The 23780-nt window shown below is 42.7% G+C and overlaps 1 protein-coding gene across 14 annotated transcripts in view; it reads left to right on the forward strand.

The window, feature by feature from the left end:
- Nucleotides 1-4172: 4172 nt before the first annotated feature.
- The window catches only part of NRP1 (neuropilin 1), a 188466-nt gene continuing 168858 nt past the window's right edge, over nt 4173-23780 (forward strand). For 7 of the 14 annotated variants that reach the window (XM_023539787.2, XM_023539790.2, XM_023539789.2 and 4 more), the window contains exons 1-2: nt 5724-6240; nt 9662-9836. In XM_023539787.2, the coding sequence (XP_023395555.1) occupies nt 6174-6240; nt 9662-9836 (242 nt within the window). In that variant the 5' untranslated portion in view covers nt 5724-6173. Of the gene's footprint in view, nt 4285-5694; nt 6241-9661; nt 9837-23780 lie in introns of those variants that run through there. The other 7 variants (XM_003420718.4, XM_023539794.2, XM_010600280.3 and 4 more) reach the window with 4 other exon arrangements.

Here is a 23780-nt window from a genome sequence, read left to right on the forward strand (position 1 = left end):
CCTTTGAAGCTTTCATTTTATCTCGGAAACCTCTTTACTTTTAATCCTGTCCAATTTGGCTGACCTTCCTTGTTTTGAGTGTTGTCTTTCCCTTCACCCAAAGCAGTTCCCATCTACAGATTGATCAATAAAAAGCCCTCTCCCTCCCTCCCTCCCTCCCTCCCCCCTTTGTAACCACAAAAGTATGTGTTCTTTTCCGTTTTTTCTATTCCTCAAGATCTTATAATAGTGGTCTTATACAATATTTGTCCTTTTGCAACTGACTCATTTCGCTCAGCATAATGCCTTCCAGATTCCTCCATGTTATGAAATGTTTCAGAGATTCGTCACTGTTCTTTATCGATGCGTAGTATTCCATTGTGTGAATATACCACAATTTATTTACCCATTCGTCCGTTGATGGACCTCTTGGTTGCTTCCAGCTTTTTGCTATTGTAAACAGAGCTGCAATAAACATGGGTGTGCATATATCTGTTTGTGTGAAGGGTCTTGTATTTTTAGGGTATATTCCGAGGAGTGGGATTTCTGGTTTGTATGGTAGTTCTATTTCTAACTGTTTAAGATAACGCCAGATGGATTTCCACAGTGGTTGTACCATTTTACAATCCCACCAGCAGTGTATGAGAGTTCCAGTCTCTCCGCAGCCTCTCCAACATTTATTATTTTGTGATTTTTGAATTAATGCCAGTCTAGTTGGTGTCAGATGGAATCTCATCGTAGTTTTAATTTGCATTTCTCTAATGACTAATGATCGAGAGCATTTTCTCATGTATCTGTTGGCTGCCTGAATATCTTCTTTAGTGAAATGTGTGTTCATATCCTTTGCCCACTTCTTGATTGGGTTGTTTGTCTTTTTGTGGTTGAGTTTTGACAGAATCATGTAGATTTTAGAGATCAGGCGCTGGTCTGAGATGTCATAGCTGAATATTCTTTCCCAGTCTGTAGGTGGTCTTTTTACTCTTTTGGTGAAGTCTTTAGATGAGCATAGGTGTTTGATTTTTAGAAGCTCCCAGTTATCGGGTTTCTCTTCATCATTTTTGGTAATGTTTTGTATTCTGTTTATGCCCTGTATTAGGGCTCCTAGGGTAGATCCTATTTTTTCTTCCAAGATTTTTATCGTTTTAGTCTTTATGTTTAGGTCTTTGATCCACTTGGAGTTAGTTTTTGTGCATGGTGTGAGGTATGGGTCCTGTTTCATTCTTTTGCAAATGGATATCCAGGTATGCCAGCACCATTTGTTAAAAAGACTATTATTTCCCCAATTGACTGACACTGGTCCTTTGTCAAATATCAGCTGCTCATACGTGGATGGATTTATATCTGGATTCTCAATTCTGTTCCATTGGTCTATGTGCCTGTTGTTGTACCAGTACCAGGCTGTTTTGACTACTGTAGCTATATAATAGGTTCTGAAATCAGGTAGGGTGAGGCCTCCCACTTTCTTCTTTTTCAGTAATGTTTTGCTTATCCGGGGATTCTTTCCTTTCCATATGAAGTTAGTGATTTGTTTCTCTATTCCCTTAAAGTATGACATTGGTATTTGGATTGGAAGTGCGTTGTATGTATAAATGGCTTTTGGTAGAACAGACATTTTTACTATGTTGAGTCTTCCTATCCATGAGCAGGGTATGTTTTTCCATTTAAGCGTGTCCTTTTGAATTTCTTGTAGCAGAGTTTTATAGTTTTCTTTGTATAGGTCTTTTACTTCCTTGGTAAGATTTATTCCTAAGTATTTTATCTTCTTGGGGGCTACTGTGAATGGTATTGATTTGGTTATTTCCTCTTTGGTGTTCTTTTTGTTGATGTAGAGGAATCCAAGTGATTTTTGTATGTTTATTTTATATCCTGAGACTCTTCCAAACTCTTCTATTAGTTTCAGTAGTTTTCTGGAGGATTTCTTAGGGTTTTCCATGTATACGATCATGTCATCAAGATAACTTTTGAAAGGCCAAAAATAAAGTATCATAAAGTAAAAATTCATTTGTTTAGTTCCTTCTTTCCTTTGGCAATACAAATTCAGGAGATAGGTATAAATGAGGTCCAAAAGACATCTCTTTATGATAGAGACATTTGACATAAATGCTGTTTTAAATTGAATTATTTTAAATAATGTAGATTAATTTAAATTCCAATTTTTTAGTCTTTTTCCAGTTTTACTTCTTCCATTCTTACATCTCAAATGTAGGTTAGAGCCTACTAAAAATATATTATTTTATTGCATTTCTGATGCCTGGGCTTGATGCTTTTAAAAACTTGACGAAGATAGACCTGATACTATTTTTGTATACCAACCTAAATCTCCACATTTCATCAACCTGAAATACTATGAGAAAGTTAGTGGCTTTAATGCCCTTCTGGGAACAATGGATCTCATCTTATTTCTGACGAATTGATGAGAGCTTGGTGAAAGGAATGAAGCATTTACCGCCCAGTCTATTCTTAACGATGAGCCATGGTTCCAGCCTGACTCTGGGGGACCCTAGCCAGCGCCTTATTTCTGGAGCAGTCCTTGAGTGCTAGTCAATGGGGCTGAATAATGCTGACCCAGGGCCTCCGCAAGGCCTTCTGGGAGTGCAGTCTATACCTCTTCCCTTCATTGGAAGTGGGTCCTATCTAGCCTGAGGATTTGCAATATCGGGAAAGAGTGATGCCTTCACCATACCAAAATAAAATCAACCCAGGAACACTGCCAAATTCCTCCTCTGGCTATCACTTATTCTTGTATAAAGGTCAGTCTGTCTCCCTTGCTGGGGAATTGCAGAAATCTAAAGCTGACCTTCTTCAGCACTTAGTGGAATACAAGAGCAAAGGAAAGAGGTTGTTAGCAGGGGCAATTTGCTCTGCAGCAGCCCACGAGCTAGCAATTATCAAGCAGCGTGGTAGGTAGGGTTCTATTATCCAGTACTGTACCTGGAAACTAAGGAGTCTAGAAAAGCCTTAAATCAGCTAAGACCAGGAAAATCAGTGGCAGAACTTAAGTATGGTATTTCCCCTAGAGTATATATTGCATGCCTTATTAGGTGACAGGAGAAAAGCGGGCAAAAGTGCTTAGCTGGTGAACAAGAAAGGAGACAGGCGTTCTCTGAGCGTTGACGCGCCGGAAGAGCCCTTCCCGCTGGGGAGGCGCGTGAGAGCCGGAGGAGGAGCGACTGCCGCCAGAGCCCGGAGGAAGCGAGGTCCGGGTGGGGGACAGTCCGTCCCTGAGTGCGCGACCCGATGGCTTTATTTATTGCCCTTTCGAGTCCAGGCTGGGAAATGCACGCTCAGCGGGGAAAGGGGAAGAGAGATTGGAAGCAGTTTTCTAAAAACAACACAGCTCCAGTCTTCCGCGTGTGCCCCCTCGCTGACCCGGCCGAGGCTCAGACGGGTCAGAACCGGCTCCCTGGAGCGAGGGCCGCACAGTCCCAGTAGGAAGAAGGCGACTATCTGTAACTCTAGGACGCCCTGATGCTGCACCTCCCTGTTTCCCTTTCTCTGTCAATATGCCAGGTGCTGAAAGCCGTCTCTCCCACCGAGCCCTGGACTGAGGTCACTAGGGGCCACCCCAAATCTGATGATGATGTTGATCCCGCGCAGCTGGGGACTGACTGGCGGGGCTGGGGCTGCGTGCAGAGCAGAGATAAGGCGGAGAGGCGGCGACGAGCAGAAGTCTTAGCCAGGAGCCCAGGTTTCCTCCGCCGGAGCGCTGGCTCCCCTGGGCTCTGCTCTGGGCGCGGCTTTCCCCCGCCTCCTCCCTCCTTCAGCCGCCAGGCCAGAGGCGTAGACCTGCCCACCCCCCTGCCGCAAACCCTATCTCTCGACCCATTTGATACCAGGGCCAGTGTCACCTTCCTACCCCACGCCTCGCTGGGAGTGCCTCCCAGGGGTCGGCGACTCGAAAAAGAGCAAACTGGACAGACAGGAGGCGCTCTGGAGACAGGGATGGCTTGCGGAGCGGAGGTGTCTTGGTCTCAAGATTGGCGGCTGGGGCTCAGCGGACGCGGGTAGGGTGAGAAGAAAGACTTGCAAAGGAGGGCTTGAAGCCAGAAACTGGCAAGGATCTGATCGGACCAATGAGTGCGGGCGCCGCGGACTGCTCCTCAGCGCGGGCACGGAGCCCGCCTGCACCCTGAGGGGCGCGCGTCACCGCGCCCAGCCTCAGCCCGCGAGTGTGAAACCCTTGCCTCCGGCCGGCGCGCTTTGGGCTGCCACTCTCCCTGCCCGCCCCTAGTTCTTCCGCCAAAACCTTTGACCAGAGTCTCCTTGTCAACATTCTTAATCTCCTTTGCCAGCTCTTTAAGCCAGGTAGGAATAAGCTCTGATTTGGGGATATGTAAATAAACGCCAATTCCCAGAAGGTAGAGTGACCTTTTCACCTTGTCCATGATCTCCTTTGGAGGGAATCCGCGGGCACTGACCCCTCTAAAGGGCTGAATCCATGATCACAAACTGTTCGTTTCTCTGAAATGTCCTTGCTATTCATATCCGCAGACGCACTTCAACAGCAGTTCTCTGGGAGCCCTTGGGGGATGAAACTGGGGAGCCTCCAGCGACAGTGACGACTCCTCTCTGTGGGGAGGTGGGAGTGGGCAGGAAGCTATAGGACTAGCGCACACAATTGCCTGTTGCCGGGAGTCGGCGACGTGCGGGCCCTGCCAATAGTCAGTCCCCCTTTCCACCTCTCTCCTCAGCGCTTCCTCTTCCCCCGGGATGCAAAAAAGCAGGGGCCACTGGACCCCTAATTTCTAAACCGCTGAGTACCTGGGCTCGGAGACGCGGGGCTGGGTGGGGTTGGGCGGCGACTGCCCCCTAGCTGGAAGGCGATTTATCTCCCACCCTGCGGGCGTCCCCTCTATCCCGAAGGGGAAGTCTTGTCCAAATCTCGGGGAACAACGGAGCCCCGCGGCGCACGGCGGGCACCCTGGCGCCCAGGCGCTCTGGCAACCAGCCGCGCGCCCTGACGTCGGGGCGGGAGACCGTGTCCGCCTGCAGCCCGGCCTCGCACGCCTAGGCGGTTTGACATGGCCGTACGTGGCACTGACACTACCTCCCCTTTCTCGGTTTTGCAGTGCGTCTCCTACTCCAGCTGGGCTTTCCACCTCTGGCCCGCCAGCCCTGACCAGGAGTGCCCAGCCGGCGCCCTGATCCTCCTTGCCACAGGTCCCAGTCTGGTCAGGCGGGGAGTAAGAGGTGGGGAGTAAGCTGGCATCGTAGCTCCCCTGCCCAGCTCCGCGCGGAGAAGCCCCGCTCTTAGCCAGCAAGGGGATTTGGAGTTGCAAGAAGCCGCCGCCACCTCCCGGCGCCCCGCACTTCTCGGCAGCGGGATCCTCGCTGCCCCGCAGCCTCCCCGGCTCTCATTCCGGGGTGCAGAAGCGAGGTCCGCCGAGGTAGGCGAACCCTGCGCCTTCTTTGGCACCAACATCGATACCCCCACCCCAAACACACACGCAAGCACGCCCTCGGCGCAGATCACAGAGCCTTCCTCCTCGTGAAGATCCCTGCAGGGCCTCGGAGAAAGACAGACAGACCGACCGGGAAGGCACAGTGAGGGAAACTTGTTCCTCCCCTCTCCTGTCAGGCAATTACTGGCGAGCTTGTGCAGGGAGAGGGGAGGAGGAAGCGAGGGAAGGGCTCAAGAAGGGGAGGGGGAGGACGGAAGGAGGTGGGGGAGGCGGGGGTGCAGTTAGTGAAACTCCTCTGTCTCCCGCTCCTCTTTTCATTCCTTGCTCCTCTCCTTTCCGCAGACACCCCGGACCTTCCCTGGGCGCCAGCTCCTCGGCTCCAACGGGTCCAGAGACTACTCGGATTTTTTTTTTTTTTCCTTTCTGGAAATTGGCTTTGGTGTATGTTTCCCTACCTCACTCCTCCCCCTCCCAGCCCCCACTTTTTTTTTTTTTTTTTTTTTTGAGACATGGCTCGGGCAGTGGCTCTTGGAAGAGGAACAAGTGTGGGAAAAGGGAGAGGAAACAGGAGCTAAATGACAGGATGCAGGCGACTTGAGACACAAAACGAGAACCGTTTCTCTGGGATCAAGGCATTGCCTCGCTGCTTTCCTTCCTCCAAGACCGGCTGGAGGATTTTACAGCTCTGAGCGGAGTTGCGGCGCTTGGGATTTTTCAGAGTACTCCCTTTGCTGTATTTTCCCTGCGCGATCTCGTTCTCCCGCTTTTGCCTGGAGGTCCGGAGAAGGTAGAATGGAGAGAGGACTGCTGCTCCTCTGCGCCGCGCTCGCCCTCGCCCTGGCCAGCGCTTTTCGCAACGGTAAGTGACAGGCGGAGGCGCGTCTGACAGCGCCGCGCCCGGGGCTCCCCGGCTGCGGGCGTCCTACCGGGCTCTGCCTCCTACCCCAGCAACCCGACTCACGCAGAGCTGCTGGGATGAAGCCGGAGGAGCCATCCGCCCGGACGAAGGAAACTTTTATCCGGGCGGAGAAATAAAGAAATCAAAGCAATCGGTTTATGGCAAGAGGATTTCAAGTCCTCTAGCTCCCTCCTGGACCACACAGCTCCCTCCTGGAAGTTGGCTGTTTGATTGTGGAGGTTTTCCTATCTCTCTTGCAAGACGGAGCTGCCGACCTTCCCAGATCAGCACACCAATTATCTTAATAATGTTTCCTCCCAAAGGCAATTAGATGAGCCTCCCTTTCAAAAATTTGATGGCAGTTAAAAGTTAATGAACACTTTACCAGGAGAAACAACTTCCTGGTTCTCTTGCAACTCCCCCAAACTGTTTCCTCTGGCGGGTGCCTGCAAAAGACAGTGGCTTGTTGGTTGATGGAACCCCCGCCCACGGTTTTGTAACTCGTCCCTAATCCGTCTGGAGTTTGAATGAAAGTTGCATGGTGTCAATAAAGGAATCTGATATATACAGCCTAAGGCACCAGGATATCTCGAAACCCCTAACCTAGTTGCAGCTTCCACTTTGCTCTTTCAAACCACTCACTGTTAAGTAAATGAAAGACCGTGCTGGGGTATAAACAGGACCATGTAACATAAATAATGTGTTTTATGTGACCTGGTTGTAGGCACGTTAAACTACCACTGAAAAGTTGCTGAAGGCAAGGGTATGAAATTATCTTTACAGTAAGTCTTGGGCGATTATTAATAACTAATTATCAAATATTTACTTTAGTCTGACTTAGATTTCAATCAAAGTAATTAGAAGAAAAGAACAACCACTACTTTCTGTGGTATATTGTTTTAATAAGAGACTGCAAGCGGAGGTGTTCATACCGAGAGGAATTTAAATCACATCTTTATGGTGGAAGTTAATCTCCCTAATACGTTTTCTGAAGGTCTTGTGATTTAAGCAATAGATTTTCCCCAACAGCTACCAAGTAGTGTTCTATAAGGTATGCTTGGAAGTAAAACACAGGGAGAAAAATTGTGAATGTGGAGTTCAATTTATTAATGAACCGGAGTTGGTGGCATCTTTGTGTAATCTGGCCAGGAATGAAATAACCGTCTCCTCCAACTGAAAGAGCACAAGTGGTTAGGAATTACAGTAACCCACCCTCTGCCCTCGACAACTCCTGGGACTAGATCAGTAGGGGAGGCGTTCACAAGGTGGATTTGAAGCCTAATACAAAAAGCTCTCAGGCTTCGGGTTGTGAATTGCACAAATACATGTGTGTGTGTGTGTATGTACATGACTTCTTTTTCTTAGCAGAAATGTAGGGAAGGCTGAGAACCTGAGCTTCGATCGGTGAGCCTGACTAGTTACAGCCACGTTGCTATGATTGGAGTGACCAGAGCCAGTTAATGCCCTTGTAACACAGCAGCCCTCTGAAAGCCGTGTCTACCTCCTCCAAGTGCCAGTCTCTGCTAAATTAATTCATTAACCTTATTTAGGACTAATGGTCCGGAGTCGTTAGAAATTGCTCTTTCTTAATCAACTGTTGGAGAGATTTAACAGAGCCAGGGAGTCTAGCAGTCCACCTTATCTTATTACACTGTCACTTTCTCAGAAGTCACAGATTAAAGAGCTCTTGGTGTGGTACCGAGTCCACCTAAATGTCTTCTGAAGTGACTCTGTCCAGTGACTGGAAGCTGTGCTGTTTTATTTCACTCCTCTAACAGATGCCAGACTCTGCCACGATGCTAGTACAGAGCTGAAGGAGACTTAATGAAACAGGGTCATTTTCCAAGTTTTCTGCACATTGAAAATAATGCAAGAGTCTCAATAGAATCACAGAACAGTGTCCAATATGATCATTAGCTGAGATTCTGAACTCCAGTTGCAACATCATTTTTTCTAGGCAAATCTTATGCTTTTAAAAGCACAGGCAAAGGAAGCCAGTCTAGGAAACACAGAAAGATCTGGCAACTGGGGGTGGGGGTGGGGGGGAATATATATATATATATAAATTATATATAATTTATATTGTCTTCTTTTTAATTTATGGGGAATGATTTCTGTAATGCATGTAGCTTTATGCATTTTTGATGTGCACTTCATCTTTCATTTCCATTTGACCTGGTTTTCCTGTAATAAAATTCTGTAGATTTATAAATTCATGCTGAGAGCAAAGAATGCCATTTTCTTTCCACAGGGAATCTATTAGATGCAATATTAAAATCTATATATACCATTACTGAAAATTTGTGATTGATAGGCTTATATATTTCGCTGCTTTCATACCTGTTCCTCTGACATAGTTTATGCGCCGAATTTTTATTGCTCAAAATTAAGCATCAATAAACGTGGCATCGTTTCAAGCTAAGGCTCTCCAGTATGAAATCCACCGTAAAAAGTGACCAGAAAAATCTACGCTGAACAATAAAGCAACCTCAGCAACTGGTTTATTTGGCTCTGGGTGAATCACTTCAGTACTTGGGTTTTTTGAAATGGAGGCTGAAAACTAGTTAGCTCACCTTTCCCAGAATGTGAGAATGTGGCTTACCATACCTGATCTCCAGGCCTCACTGTGGTGATTTTTCCCCAGTATTTAGGTAATTAGAATTAATGCTGCCTGGCTATTTATTTTTCTTTCTGCCCCATTGCTTTGATCTGGTCTCCAAGCCTGAGCAACTTAGAGAAGTGAAGCAGAATTATTTCTGCTTCACCAAATATACTTTGTTCTCTGTTGGCCTGGATCCCAAGAGCAGAGATAACTGAGACTCACTTAGATTTATGGACAGATAAAACAACAGAAAGGTTTGGTTTTAAGCCGATCGAGGCCTTGGAAGACAATCCCCACTGATCAATGACATAGACCAGGCTTATCATCAAAAAGCCACACAAGGGGTCGAACACTTCTTTTAGTCACCTTCCACTTAGAACTTGCTACTTAATGGGATTACACTTCTTGGGGGTAATTACGTCTAGCAGAAGCTCCCTGGGGGCCATGTTAACATCAATTGAGGGGATTTAATGTTTTTAATCCTTGTTATTCTTAGGTGCTAGAAGACCTTTTCTTGGGAAGGAACTTCCTGGGATGGGAGGAGGTGGGGAGAGCTCTCAGGTCTCCGTTGGTCAGCCTTCCTGGGCAAACACTTGGAGATCAAAGATTGGTCCTTCCTAGGGTGTTGCTGTCACTGTCACTTTGAGGACCTGTGGAGACTTCTTGGAGTTCCCTTTTAAAAAGTTATGGAATGTTTAATATCTGGCAATTGACACATGAAGCTAGACTGCCTAACTGGGTGTAAGGGAAAGATCTGCTAAAATGTTGCTTTTCTTGCAGATAAATGTGGTGGTACAATAAAAATTGAAAACCCTGGGTATCTCACATCTCCTGGTTATCCTCATTCTTATCACCCAAGTGAAAAATGTGAATGGCTGATTCAGGCTCCGTACCCGTACCAGAGAATTATGATAAACTTCAACCCGCACTTCGATCTGGAGGACAGAGACTGCAAGTAAGTGATCGCGTGTTTGAACAGGCACCACAGCACCATCTGGTGGTCATAGGTGTCTATGGCGGAAAAGCCTGTGTACAGTACAGGGCATAAACGGATCCAGGAGGGGTTCCAATCTAGGGCAGATCATATGTCAACGGCATGGAAATTGAATTACTTTAAGTGATTTCTGAGTTCCCCAAACTGGGAAGATTATATTTAAATGTGTAATCTTCCATACTCCTTTTCCTGTTAACACTTTTGGTTCGGGAACTCTTTTATTAAGAAATATATACATTCCCACCCCCCCAGAGAAGGTGAAGAACCTGAAACGCAAGCTCTCGCTTGCATTTTTATTAAATATTGTGGGTCACTAACATATACAGCATCCACAGATAGTGAGGTCGAATATTTTGTAATAAATTTGTGGCACATTTCATGATTTAAAAGCTGTCTTTGTCTTACCGAGTTTTACAGGGAAAACAAATTGTCATTGACCAAAAAGTAAGGCATATAAGGATGAATTAGATGACGGTTTTTTTGATAGTTAATGATTGGAAGACTTTTATGAAAAATTCTAAAAAATAATTCTTAAGGCGCAATGAATACAATGGGAACTCAAAAAGAAGTCAGTTTGTATCCATCTGCATTAGCCAGCCTATCTCCTTCCGTTGTCATGTTACTAGTTAGTCCATTACGCCAGATTTCATTATTATGAAGATGTTCTCAACTGTTGTTGTAGTTACGTGCCATGGAGTGCAGCCCCTGACTCTTGGTGATCCCATGCAATGGGGTCAGACCATTAGGATCCACACGGTATAGTGACAGTCTAAATTTTATTTCCTCACATTGTATCAAAGAACTGGTGCATAGGTTTTGCTTTCCACAGTAGTTGGAGAGTGTGTTTTAACTTTAAATGTAGTAATTCACTCCACGTTTGCTCTTCTCTCTTGGACACCGAGCAGACCACCTGTCTCCATCTTTTCTTCATTCTCCCATTCTGTTGCATTGTACGTGGTGTGGTATCCAGAGAGTTGGATCTGAATACCAATCTTTTTATTAAGGGAAAATAATCTATTTCAATGTCAATTTTATAATGTTTCTCAGAGAATGATGTATTTTCCCAAGGTTTAAAATGAGTAGATTTGATTGTGTACAATGTATATAGGCTACTACTTGCTTTGGATACAAACGTTATTATTCAGGTCCGTTCATTATAGAGGAGATGTTCTCTTTGCATGCAAAGAGAATATCTCTTTTAGGGAAGAATAGAATACTATGCTAACGTCCCCACCTGTTGGAAGTGCTCAGCAACCTGTTGAGTTGATAGGGTCATCTAGTTTTTCATAGTCAGGAAAATGAGGTCATCTGGCTAATTCAACATCCTGGTTCCTGAGAATTAGCATAAATCCATATACCGATGATCAATTTCTAAACAATTAGTATACACTACAATGCGATGTAATTATGCTGATTCCAATTTAATCTTTGTTCTGTGATTCACAAGTGCGTGAGGGCATTATATTGGCTTTTTAATCTTGTGTGGAAGTGGCCATTAGCAGAGTGTTCTAGCGACTGTTGGGAACAGGGAGTTCATTGTCTTTTTTTCCCTCAGTATTCTGTATGGTGGTGTTTACAGTGTTGATCACCTAGACAACCTGGAGACTTGTTCTCTACTTTGTTTTATTTTATTTTACTTTTTGATAATGCCTAAACTGCTAGGAGATATTTTTAAGAAATTCTTGTAAAGTAATAACACTATGCCAAAATATAAGATGCCATTAGATTTCAGGAAAGTTGCGTTTACCAACTCCTGATCAGTAAATCATACACCATGTATATGTGTAATATAATAGTTAAAGAAGTTAGAAGAGTCACTAGTTTTAGCACTGGTGTGCCGGTAAATGTTTAACAACTGGGTCCCTTTGGGGGAGAGGGTAAAATTCTGCTGTGTAACATTTGCTGATTTCTGTGGCATAAATATTCCCATTACGGCCGATTTCTCCAACTACCAAGATGATGTCATTGTGCATGGAGCTGGGAAGACGCGGGCAGCGTTGGCTTTTGTTGGCTCTTGCAGGCACACCACTGGGGTAGAAGCCTAGAAAGGAAAACCAATTGAATGAGCTCATATATGTAAAGCGTTTACATCAGTGTCTGGCACAGTAAACCCTAAACACAGTAATGGTTTGCCATGTAGTGGTGTGAGGGTGGATATAGTGGGATTGGAAGAGCACTTTTCGGCTAGTTGGGGTTTGGGAAGAGATTTTTCAGCGATATCAACAAGGTATTGAAGAACTGATATGCCCAGGAAGATTGTTTTTATAATTATGACTGCGAGAATTTTTCTGTTTTATAATGCTACTGAGTTAGGCAATTTCTTAATTACAGGGAACCGAGGATTTGTTCTCTGTGAAGTTGCCACCTCCTGCCTGCCTTTGAAAGACTGATATATTTAGCTTGATGAAGTCAATGGAGATTGTGCCAGTGGAAAATATCTTTGTGCCATGTTTTAAATTTTCGCTCTATGATATCAATGAAAAATTTCTTTTATCAATGAAAAATTCCAAAAAGGTATAGGAAGACCAATATAAAACATTGCCTCAGCTGTCTTTCTGGGCTGGCCACATGTAAAAAAATACTCCTGGTCGTTGTTGAAGGTTGTAATTGGCATTCTACAAATGTGGCCCAATTCTTACTTCCTTTTGTTGGGGTTATGAGAGGAACCTACAGCTTTAAAATCTAAAGGTGGCTAGAACTCCCAAGAAAAATGGAAAACACCAGAAACCCTTTGAAAAACAAATTCATAGACTTCAAAAGTGTATTATTAGTGGCCCCAAAAACAAAGCTTTTTGTTTCATTGTTGTAGTTTATATTAGGCTACTTCCAAAAGTGGGCTTGAGATGATATAAATTGACATAAGATGATATAAGCTGGTAAGCTTTTAAGTATCGCTATTAGGAGCAAGTGGTTGTAAGACATTTAAACCATCCCTTACTCAGCTATATTTTCTGCCTGGTAGCAGGGAGAAATACTCACCATACCCATGTCACAGAGTAACTGTGAGGATAAAACAAAGTATTGGATATGAAAGTCCTTTAAGAAGTTGAAAGCTGCCCTCAAAATAAGTTGTCATTATTATTATGGTCTCTGTAACAACTTGGTCATTGGTAGAACATTTGGAAATAGGAAACTAGACAGATGTCAAACTAAGTATATTGATCTAGTAATGGGATGATCCACGTATAATATACCCTGCATTTTCTCTTTGAAATTGTCAGTATTCAACTGAAAATATCACCATGTATAGTCAACTTTCATCATGTGAGAGCTGAAGAAATCAATTTCGTAGTACATTTGCTTATTGAGACGCATCTTCCAGGCCCAAGTAAGCAATTTGCTTTTGTAGGGGGTAGGGATGTATAAGTAATTAAATAAACAACTCATACAGTTCTGGTAAAAATAGATATTTTATTTTAACTCTTACTATTTTATTTATAAGTAGGTAAAAAAATGATCTAGTAACTTCAACAATACACTAAAATGTATACAGTCACACCTTTTCACCTGAGTGGCACCAAGACTGACTCAGTTCTTACGTACACCACGGGCCTTACTTTACAAAACGGTGCTAAGTTTTCACAGTGGTTATCAAGAGGGAGTATTTCCCTAAGGAAAATAAATGTGTGAGCTAAGCCTGGTAGTTTCAAAATGCATCACTTTATGTTTGTGCCACCACTGAGCCACGTTCCTTACAAATGGGCATCGAAAACATAATACTACACCCTCCTCAACTATTTTATTGAACAGAGTGTGGCATCAATCCATCACTCAATAGAACAGTAGAGTATCTGTCTTTGGGGCTAACATTGGGCTGAGATTTCTAGCTGACATACTGCTGTGTTTTTATTGTTACGTGATGTGGAAGAAGAGACTAGAGAATGTTCTGAGAGGAGAAGACAGTGCTGAGGGTGTGGAAGGAATGGTGACTTCCGTTTTTAACACCAGCAAAATCCCGCGTGCTTGGGAAGTGTGAAAAACCCAGTTAATAGTAGAAGAGAAAGGAAAAAGAGACCGGCTGAATGTTTCTCAGAAAGCAATGTTCATGGTGCACTGGAAATGGTTTCCAGTATTTACATTGAGTTAGTTGGTTCTTGCTCACCTCAAGTTTCTCTCAATGGTAAGGCAGACATCTTGAAATGCATAAAACTTTATATCTGTATAATAAACAAGAATGTCAATGATACAGTAGTTAGAATTTATGGAAGTTTTCCGGTTTCCCAGCAATGCAAACTATCAGCATGATAATTTATAATGGTTTGTGACAAATACTGCTGAGCAAAGAGGTGTGTGGTTACATTCAGATCAGATGTCGTCATCTGGGGAGCAATAAAAATTTCACAGACATTGGGTTAAAAACATTAAAAAAGAATGAATGTGATGCTTCAGAAAAGGAGTCTTAAAAGGTAGTAGTGTGGTGGGAGAAAGCACAGTAGTGGTTTCTTCTGACAAGTTCCTGACTTCGGGGCCTGATTTGACAGTGGTGTTTTGCAGGACTTAACCCAAACTTAAGGCTGGCATAGCAGAGTTCTTTCCTGTCTATAATTTAGATTTGCAAGCTCTTCCTTGTGTAACCAATAATAGGTGTGTATTTTTCTAATTAAATGCATTGGAAGGCAGATTTCAGTCTTGTAATGTCATATGAAGTTTAATCACAGTGCAATTATAATTAGAGATATTCAAGTTTTGGGAGGTTTGTTAGAGTAAATCACACATCTTTTCTTTAATGCTACTTTTAAAATTGCCTAAGTTAGTATTAACTTGGAAACACTGCTAATCTCATTGATTTTCATAGAATATAAACTCACTGAATGAAAATGGATCTTCCCTTAGTTTCCCAAATCTGATTTGTTCCTGTAAATTTAATGACAGAATGGCCGGTTAGCGGTTTGGTGGCAATTTTTGGAGTATAAGTTCTATTTTTGGTTTCCCTGAGTAATATTTTCTGTGGTGAGCCTTTCTTTAGTTAAAATATTGATATTATATTCATTGTGGGTTTTTTGCCCAAGGTGACTGCCTCACTTGCTTCACCCAAGTTCTAGTGGTCTGCGTGTGTTTTTCCAGTTGCCTTCAAGTTGATTCCAACTCAGGGTGACCCAATGTGTGTCAGAGTAGCACTGTGCTCACTGGGTTTTCAGTAGCAGCTTCTGAGAAGTAGATCATCCGACCTTTTTTCCAAGGCACCCCTGGGTACACTCGAACCTCCAACCTTTCTGTTATCAGCCAAACACACTAATCATTTGCACCACCCAGGGGCCCTGGTCTTGTGTTTAGAGCATTATTGAGGCCAAATCAAACCTACAAAAAATTGCCCTTGTATTATGGAAAACAGTGGATATTTTAAGCCAAAAAAGTCTTTATTTTTTAGATGACATTTAGAAATGTATGTACTTTTAATCAAAGCATAATATATATCTAATAAAAACAAAAGCAGTAACTGTTAAGTTTGGTAGAATCTTACAAGGTGAACACATCCATGGAACCAGTCAAGAAGCAAACATTTCCAGCTTCATAAAAGCCCACTTATGTCCATTTTCAGTCACTAAACTTCCCCATCAAGGGTGATGACAGTCCTGCATTATTGATTCCATTTTTATAAATTTAAATTTCAGACAAAACTGAACTCCTTTGAATATAGACAGTGAAACGCTTAGGAATGGAGCTAGAAAACCGCATACTGTTCCCTTTCTAATCACATAGCAGAGTCTCACTAAAGCACTTAAAAATGTTTTCAGTAGCTACCGTAGAAGTAGCTTATATTTGTTGCATATGATACAGTTCTGTTAAAATAAACAAAGTTTTCAATCTGGTGCCTGGTTTACGTGCAAGGCCAATCCAGAAAAACCATCCTTTGCTTTATTTTTCTAATTTTTTCATTCCTGGTTTTGATCTAGGGTGAATTTCCAGTGTGGTCAAGGGCAGAAGAACCACCACCAAGCTCAATTTAATTAAAAAAAATTATTGGATGAGTAAGAATAAAGTCTTTTCAGAGCAAGCATTCTTGGCCAAGGCTGTTGTTCCCACCTGCAGCATCCTTGCTTATTCCTCAGGCAGATAATTACCTACTTTCTTCCTTTTGGATTTTTCTTGATTGTTTCTTGCTATAAGCAATCACATTTGATCATAATGAATTTCAAGTATTACAAGGTTGTTTTGTGTTAGGTATTTCTGTAATTTTTCTTTTTTTTAAAGCAAACTTTATGAGAAGGTGAAGGAGAAGGTTAGTTGAAATCTTATCAAATTGAATCAACATGTGCCTGGCATTTCCAACCAGATTTCACTTTGGAGAGCAGGCACTTAAAAATCGATCCAAGTGAGACATATGCCTTCAGCCGGCGTGCCTGTTCTCAGCTCTTTCTTCCCAGCATAAAACTTGATACTTCCAGGCATGCTGACATACGTCAGCAGCGGCACATACACAAACACATATGTGCATACATGTGTGTGCTTGTGAAGGAGGCTAAAGAATAAACCTAACTAATGACAGTTGTAGTAGTCATCTACGGCCGATAATTAAGAGGAGAGACAAGATCCGTGTTCAGGTCAGGTTCCAAATGCCTCTTAATTGGATGTTTATAGTCAATCCTGATTGTAGGAGTTGGTGACTTGGCAGAAAGTAGCACCTTAAAAGAAGGTTTTTCCTGCCGTACGCTGGTTGTTTGACTTGTGCCTCGTATTTGGGTCACTTCGGGACGGCATGAGGTCGGTGGTGTAACTTCCAGATTGGCTGTGAAGCACACCAAACCCGTTCTATTGTCTGAAGGTTGAAATCTTTTAGAGACTTGGTGGACAGCTTAGAGAATGAACTACACTCATTCAGAATTCTGCTAAGCTCTGCAAAAGAGCAGAGAAAGGAAAAAAAACAAAAACTCCATCTTCTGGCTTCCATCCACTCAATTCCTTAAAAGCGTTCAAATTCACCAAGACCTTCTTGCCTTATAACGAGGCTTTATTCCTTATCAAGACAAGGTCTACCTGTATTGCTATGTATTATTGCATCAACACGTGTTTTCTTAACATGTTTTAATTTCGATAATTATAGGGTGTTTAAGAAAGGAATAATCCTGGCTGGTTTTTACTGTGGCAGCCATGGTGTTAAGCACTCTGTGTATATAACTCACTAAGTCTTCCTATCATCCCCATTTTACAGATGACAGCACTGAGGCACAGAAAAGTTAAATTACCTGAGTCTGAATGCTCAGCCGTTATCTCTCCCCTTTGTGACCAAAAGGCTTGTGATGTACCTTTTGAATTAGAAAATTCTCATACAATGGTTGCCAGCTTTTTTTTTTTCTTTTCTAATTCAAGCAGTCGTTTTCTTTGATGAAATTCTTCACTTAAAGGTTTAAATACAAAACAACAAATCCTGAGGGAGGGCTTGGTTTTTAAACTTGCAGAATAAATAAGCGCTTGTGAAACTGTGCACCACAACATTCAACCAATTTGTGATTTCATTCATCAAAACTTGTCTTAAATCAGAAATGGAAATTCTAGGGGCAACACCCAAATTCTGGTCCCTTTGGCTCAGGAGTTTGAAATCGCAACCAAAAAACCAAAACTAGTGCCATCGAGTCGATTCTGACTCATAGCAACCCTACAGGACAGAGTAGAACTGCCCCATAAAGTTTCCGAGGAGTGCTTGGCGGATTCGAACTGCCGACCCTTTGGTTAGCAGCCGTAGCACTTAACCGCTACTCCAACAGGGTTTCCTTGAAACCGCAAAGCACATATAAACATAGTATTTATTTGAAGCCTGCTAACCAGGCAGCACAGGCCTTCGAGCTACGAGATTAGCTGAAGGGACCTAGGAGACCCCAGCTGGGCCCGGTACTGAATCACAGGCCTGGGGGTAAGACGCCTGCATTCTTCTGGAAACACTTCTCTTTTAGCTAATCTCTGGCAAAGACCAGGAAAGTTTGCACTGGCCCACAGCTCCCTAGTTCGCAAAATTTCGATTGCTGTGTTTGCCACTGAGGCTCTGTAAGGGTCAAAGGGAGGATGTTTGCTCAGACGCTGGGTTCCTATGAGAAACAGAGCGGTGTTTTTGAGATGGAACAGATGCTCTGGAGTATTTTGTTTTTATCTCAGCAGTTGCTTGGTACAAGCAGCCGACCAGGTTTGAGGTGATTGCTTGCTTGCTTCTGTAATGGACTGGACATGTCAGGGGGAGAGCTTCCCGTCTGGGGGTGAGAGGGGATGCCAAATGTCTCGTTATTCACGTTCTTTAATTCCCCTAAAACAGCAGCAGCTATTGTAAAGACCAGCCTGTGTAGTCCCAGCTCCAACTCCTTATCTGATTCCCCAACTAACAGGTGCTACTACCAGGGCAGCTATTATATAAATTATAAGCAACAAATGAAATATCATGTAAAGAATTAAGATGTGCACAAAATCTTAGTAGATAACTTAAAAAAAAATTAAAGCAAAGTATTTCTAATTTTAAAGGAAAAAATAAAAAGAGCATGCTCTTTCTTCAAAGAACAAAAAGAAGGACACAAAACCCCACAAGCTTGGTAGCAGGAATGTTGACTTGGTCTCACTGGTAACTATGTTGTTTTTTAAGTGTAGTATCCCTTGACTAAGTCAGATTTCTGTTTTACCTTTAATTTGGTTTCATATTTGGCCATTTTTGAATAACTTGGGAAAGCAGAGATTTATTTATTAACCAATTTGGTCACTGAAAGGATGATTAAAATAAATTAACATTTTAAATTTCTAGACAAATTCACTCTTTTGAAAAAATGGTAGCCAATACAAATTTCTTAAATGGGAAAATCTCAGTAATTTCACAAGGTCACGTCTCCCTTCCGTAGTACTCTGTCTGCACATCTATTCCAATACCCGTCTCCGTAGATTCTTCATTCTAATTGTGTAGGTAAGTGTTTGTCTCTCAACTGCATGATAAATCTACCAGGGCAGAAACCATGTCTTACTTACATTTCGACCCCGTACAATCCAAGGAATGCTTTGCACATCATAGGCACAAGTTTAATTAAATAGCTGACAGTTTATTGAAGTGGGAATCTAGCATATAAAGACTCGTTGTTGTTAGTTGCCATTGACCATTGAGTCGATTCCAACTCATGGTGACCCCATGCTATAGATAAAAAAAAAAAAAAAAGTGTTTCCCTGAGTACAGTCCGTGATTCACAATAGGCAAAATGGAGAAGAGACCAGCAAATTCCATGAAGGGAGAATGAAAGAGGCAATTTTGCTAACTGCTGTAATGGACGGTCACTCTGAGTGGCAACCTTTAAGAAAGGGCTATGGCAGGAACAGCTACTACTTGGACGCGGAGGTGGTAGCTGCATTAATCCATGCAGAGAATTTGACCAGACCTCACCCATCACCCCAGCCTGTCAGAGGCATCAAAACTTGAATTTTGGAGGCTCTAGTTCACAGCAGCGCAGGTAAGGGCTACGGATTGTCTACAGAGTGGCAGTGCAATGGGGGTAGGCTCTATGGCACACAGCATGACCCTCTTCCACTGGGTATAGGTGGGATTATAGGTGCCAACCTTAACTTGGACGTTTGGTTCTATAGGAGCTGCTAACATCAACAGCTCTGCGCAGCACAGTTCTTCTCTGACATACCTGGGGCCACCGTAAGTTGGAGTCAATTCAATGGCAACTGGTTTGCTTTTTCTTGTGTGCATGTAACATCATCAAACAGTTCTAGCAGTTTCTTCGCTTCTGCAAAGGGTAGCCCATAATTTTATTGTTTAATGAAGGTTGATGGTCTGCTGAAAGAGAGATGATGGCTTTTAGTTTTCTTTGTTTTTAGTGATGGTAGGAATTAAAAAAAAAAATAGGAAAAAATCTGCATTTCTCTTACCCTTTATTCCAGTGCCAATTTCTTTGCCCAGGACTGGGGACCCTACTGAGTAACTATTAGGACCTATTGGTTGAGTCCTTAAAGACCCAGCCTCTTTTCCCTCTTTAGAAGTTCTAGCATCATACCTGATATGTGTGTTAGTTCATTAAAGCAAGCCAGGGGTTTCTGATTGTCAGGGGACTGTGTTAGCAGCTCCCTGTGAAAAAGTATTCTGGTGACAATTAGGATGTGGGTTATAATTGCTCCTCTGCCATTCATTCCCATCTGTGAGACAGGAGACAGGTCATATGGGCTGGGTACCAATGACTTGATTGTGGCAGTGTTACTACTGGACTTTGACAGTGTTAATCAGTGCAGTTCATGAAGATGATAAAAATGACTAGGTTGCTTACAGCATAGTCTGGTTGAGGAACACCACCTAGACACAGCTTTAATTCATCTTTTTACCTTCTCTTTCTGAAAAAAAAAAAAAAATCCTTCCTTCTTTTACCTATCTCAGTAACACCGTGTTGATGAGATAATGTAGGTGGAAGTATCTTACGAACACAAGGGAAAAATGTTAAATAAAGCCTAGGTATTATTTTAACAGGAAGTACATCCTCAAGTTTCGTTCCTTAAAATAAGTTCAGACTGTAAACAACAAAGCCTGCATCTTTAGGAAGAGGCACTTATAAATATTTCAAAAGCACTGCACACGTCCACAATAGAGATAGCATCTAATGCTCAGCATGGATTCAGCCAGCAAGAATTTCTGAATTCAGTGTGTTATCATTGTGGTCTTCTAAAAATCTAGATGGGTGGGGTTTCTGGAAAATCTTATGCAGGATGCTACCTCAACATCCCAAACTTGATAAAAGCATTGATGGCTTCAAAAAAAAAAAAAAAATCCCTTTTTTCCCCAAGTGTGTCTGAGGACTTATAAACATATTCAGTACATTCAGAACGTAAAGCAGCCCATTCTCAAATAGCAAGACTGGAGAAAGTATTGTGGTGGCTATCACAGCAGGAATGCCAGCCCTTCTCAAACAGTTGAACCGAATAGTGCCGTTGTTTTCCTTTCCAAGAAAGAGGAACTTCATTGATTTTATACCACAAATTTATGAAAATGATAAAGCAGCTGGGAAAAGAAACATTTTAAAACCTAGGGTCCATTCCATTCTCATCCCTCTCCCTCTATTTCTAGTAGCCTAAGATCCCTTAGCTTTACCTTCTCTTTCCCTCATTTCCAGTAATGATTGTTGTTGTTAGCTGCCTTCAAGTTGGCCTCTGACTTATGATGACCAACGAAATGAAACTCTGCCTGGTCCTGCTCCATTCCCATGTTCAGTTGTGGATCGAACCTTTGTGAGCCATAGGGTTTCCATAGACTTCCCAATAGAGAGAGGTGTTCTCAGCGGGAATATCAAGATCAGACTTGTAGGAAAGGTCTTGGAATGGTGGCAAAAAAGAAATTACTATTTTAGTTCTTTTTCCCCCACCCCACCCCCATGCAATGGCCTTATGTGATATAAATTGTATCTGCAGCCCTTCAAAAGTACTTCTCAGCTCTGTTCTCATTTGAAAAGAATCCAGGCGTGGCTGGGAAATCCGACAGAAGAGTTTGGCTCTCCTTTTTGTGGGATCATTGTGGCCCTCCAGGGGTCAAATTGATCCTGTAGGACTTTCCCATTCATGAGTAAAGGAAATCTTCATTGGACCTTATTACCCTTTAAATAAATATCCCATCTCTCTTTCCTATTACTGCCAAATTTATTGAAAACTGTATCTACACTCCAGAACTCCACTTTTTTTCTTTTCTTTTTTTTTTTATTGTGCTTTAAGTGAAAGTTTACAAATCAAGTCAGCCTCTCATACAAAACCTTATATATACCTTGCTATATATATATTTTTTTATATACTCCTAGTTGCTCTCCCCCTAATGAGACAGCACACTCCTTCTCTCCACCTTGTATTTCTGTGTCCATCCAGCCAGCTTCTGTCCCTTCAGCCTTCACATCTCCCCTCCAGAGAGGAACTGCACACATAGTCTCATGTGTCTACTTGATCCAAGAAGCCCACTCCTCACCAGTATCATTTTCTGTTTTATAGTCCAGTCCAATTCCTGTCTGAGGAATCGGCTTTGGGAATGGTTCCTGTCTTGGGCTAACAGAAGGTCTGGGGACTATGATCTCTGGGGTCCCTCCAGTCTCACTGAGACCATTAAGTCCAGTCTTTTTACAAGAATTTGAGGCCCACATCCCACTGCTCTCCTGCTCCTTCAGGGATTCTCTGTTGTGTTCCCTGTCATGGCAGTCATTGGTTGTAGACAGGCACCATCCAGCTCTTCTGGTCTCAGGCTGATGTAGTCTCTTAATTACATGGCCCATCCTGACTTTTGGGCTCATACTTACCTGCGTGTTTGATGTTCTTCATTCTCCTTTGCTCCATGTGGGTTGAGGTCAATTGTTGCATCTTAGATGGCCACTTGCTACATTTAAGACCCCAGACACCACTCTCCAAAATGGGATGCAGAATGTTTTCTTAATAGATTTTATTATGCTAATTGACCTGGATGTCCCCTGAAACCATGGTCCCCAAACCTCCACCCCTGCTATGCTGGCCTTTGAAGTGTTTGGTTTATTCAGGAAACTTCTTTGCTTTTGGCTTATTCCAGTTGTGCTGACCTCTCCTGTATTGTGTGTTGTCCTCACATTCAGCTAAATTAGTTCTTGTCTCCTATCTCCTTAGTGAATTCCCCTCTCCTTCCCCATCTCATAACCATCAAAGAATATTTTCTTCTCTATTTAAGCTATTTGAGAACTCCACTTCTTACTTAACTCTTTCACCGTAGTTTCTATCCCCTCCAGTTGAATGAAATTTCTTGCTCAAATGTTACACTGAGGTTATTCTTTCATTGCCTCAAACCACTGGCCATTTCTTGGTCCTAACTTCTTCTGTACAACATTATACACAGTTGGGTCCTGATTACCTCTGGAACTTTCTTCTTTCCTGCATCTCGTGATATCATTTTGGTTTTCTCCCTTCTTGTCTCAATTTCGGTAGTTTCTCTTTCCTACACTAAATTACATGCATTTGGCAAGGATTTCCCTTTGCCCTGCATCCATGAGCAGCCACTTCTGTTTTTGATCTTAGCTACTCCTGCTTACTTCCTTGGAGATAATCCCCAAATTTCTGCCCAGCCTTAGATCTGACCTAAGTGCTGGACTCACAATTCCCAGTTCTTCCTGGATTCTGCTGACCACCTGCATGACTGATAATTGCCTCAAATGGTCAAATCCAGCTTTTCACCTTCTCCTGCAAACCGACTTCTCTTTTGCCTTTTCTCTTCCTCTTATGGAATCCTTCAATTCCTGTTTATCCTAACTTCAAACTCTAGAAAGTTTTCTGATTCCTGTTTGTTCCTCAAATCTGGTCAGTTTAAAATTCCCCCGAACCTAATTAGTTTAAAGTCTTCTAAATTCCGTATCTACAATGCCCCTCATATCTATCTTTTTGTTGTTGTTGTTACATTTCCACTGCTGCCACCCAAATTCTAACACTCTTTAACCTCCCTTCTGAGTTATCAAATTAACCTCCTAAAGGAGCTTTCCTCGTTCCTGCCCTCTGATCTAAATTAATTTTGGGAAAGCATAGCTTTGATTCTGTTACCTCTCTGCTTAGAAATGTTAAGATTTCCCCCTTGCTTCTGTCTGTACTTCTGACCTTCCACAAAATAGCTCCCGCCTAGCTCTCTTGCCTTATCCCCTGTAGTTCCCTATACACTAGCCTAAAGGGTCACCTTGTATGTCTTCAAAATCACCCTTGCTCTCCCATCCCATTCCTAACTTATGTTGTTTCCTCATCTAAAACCCTTTACGCCCCTGTGTGTTTCTGTCAAAATGCTGAGCATCGTCCTAGTTGCACCTGATATAATACTTCTTTCATAAAGCCATTTATGATAGCTAACTGCTAATTAGATGAAGACTGTTTCCTACAACATACTGAGAATTGTGTTTGTGCATCATTCATGTTCTTTAGGATATTCTGTATTGTGTCACAATGTTTACTATTCGTCTACTATTCCTCCAAATA

Source organism: Loxodonta africana, chromosome 4 (genome assembly GCF_030014295.1).
Source record: "Loxodonta africana isolate mLoxAfr1 chromosome 4, mLoxAfr1.hap2, whole genome shotgun sequence".
In the NCBI taxonomy this organism is placed as follows: Eukaryota; Metazoa; Chordata; class Mammalia; order Proboscidea; family Elephantidae; genus Loxodonta; species Loxodonta africana.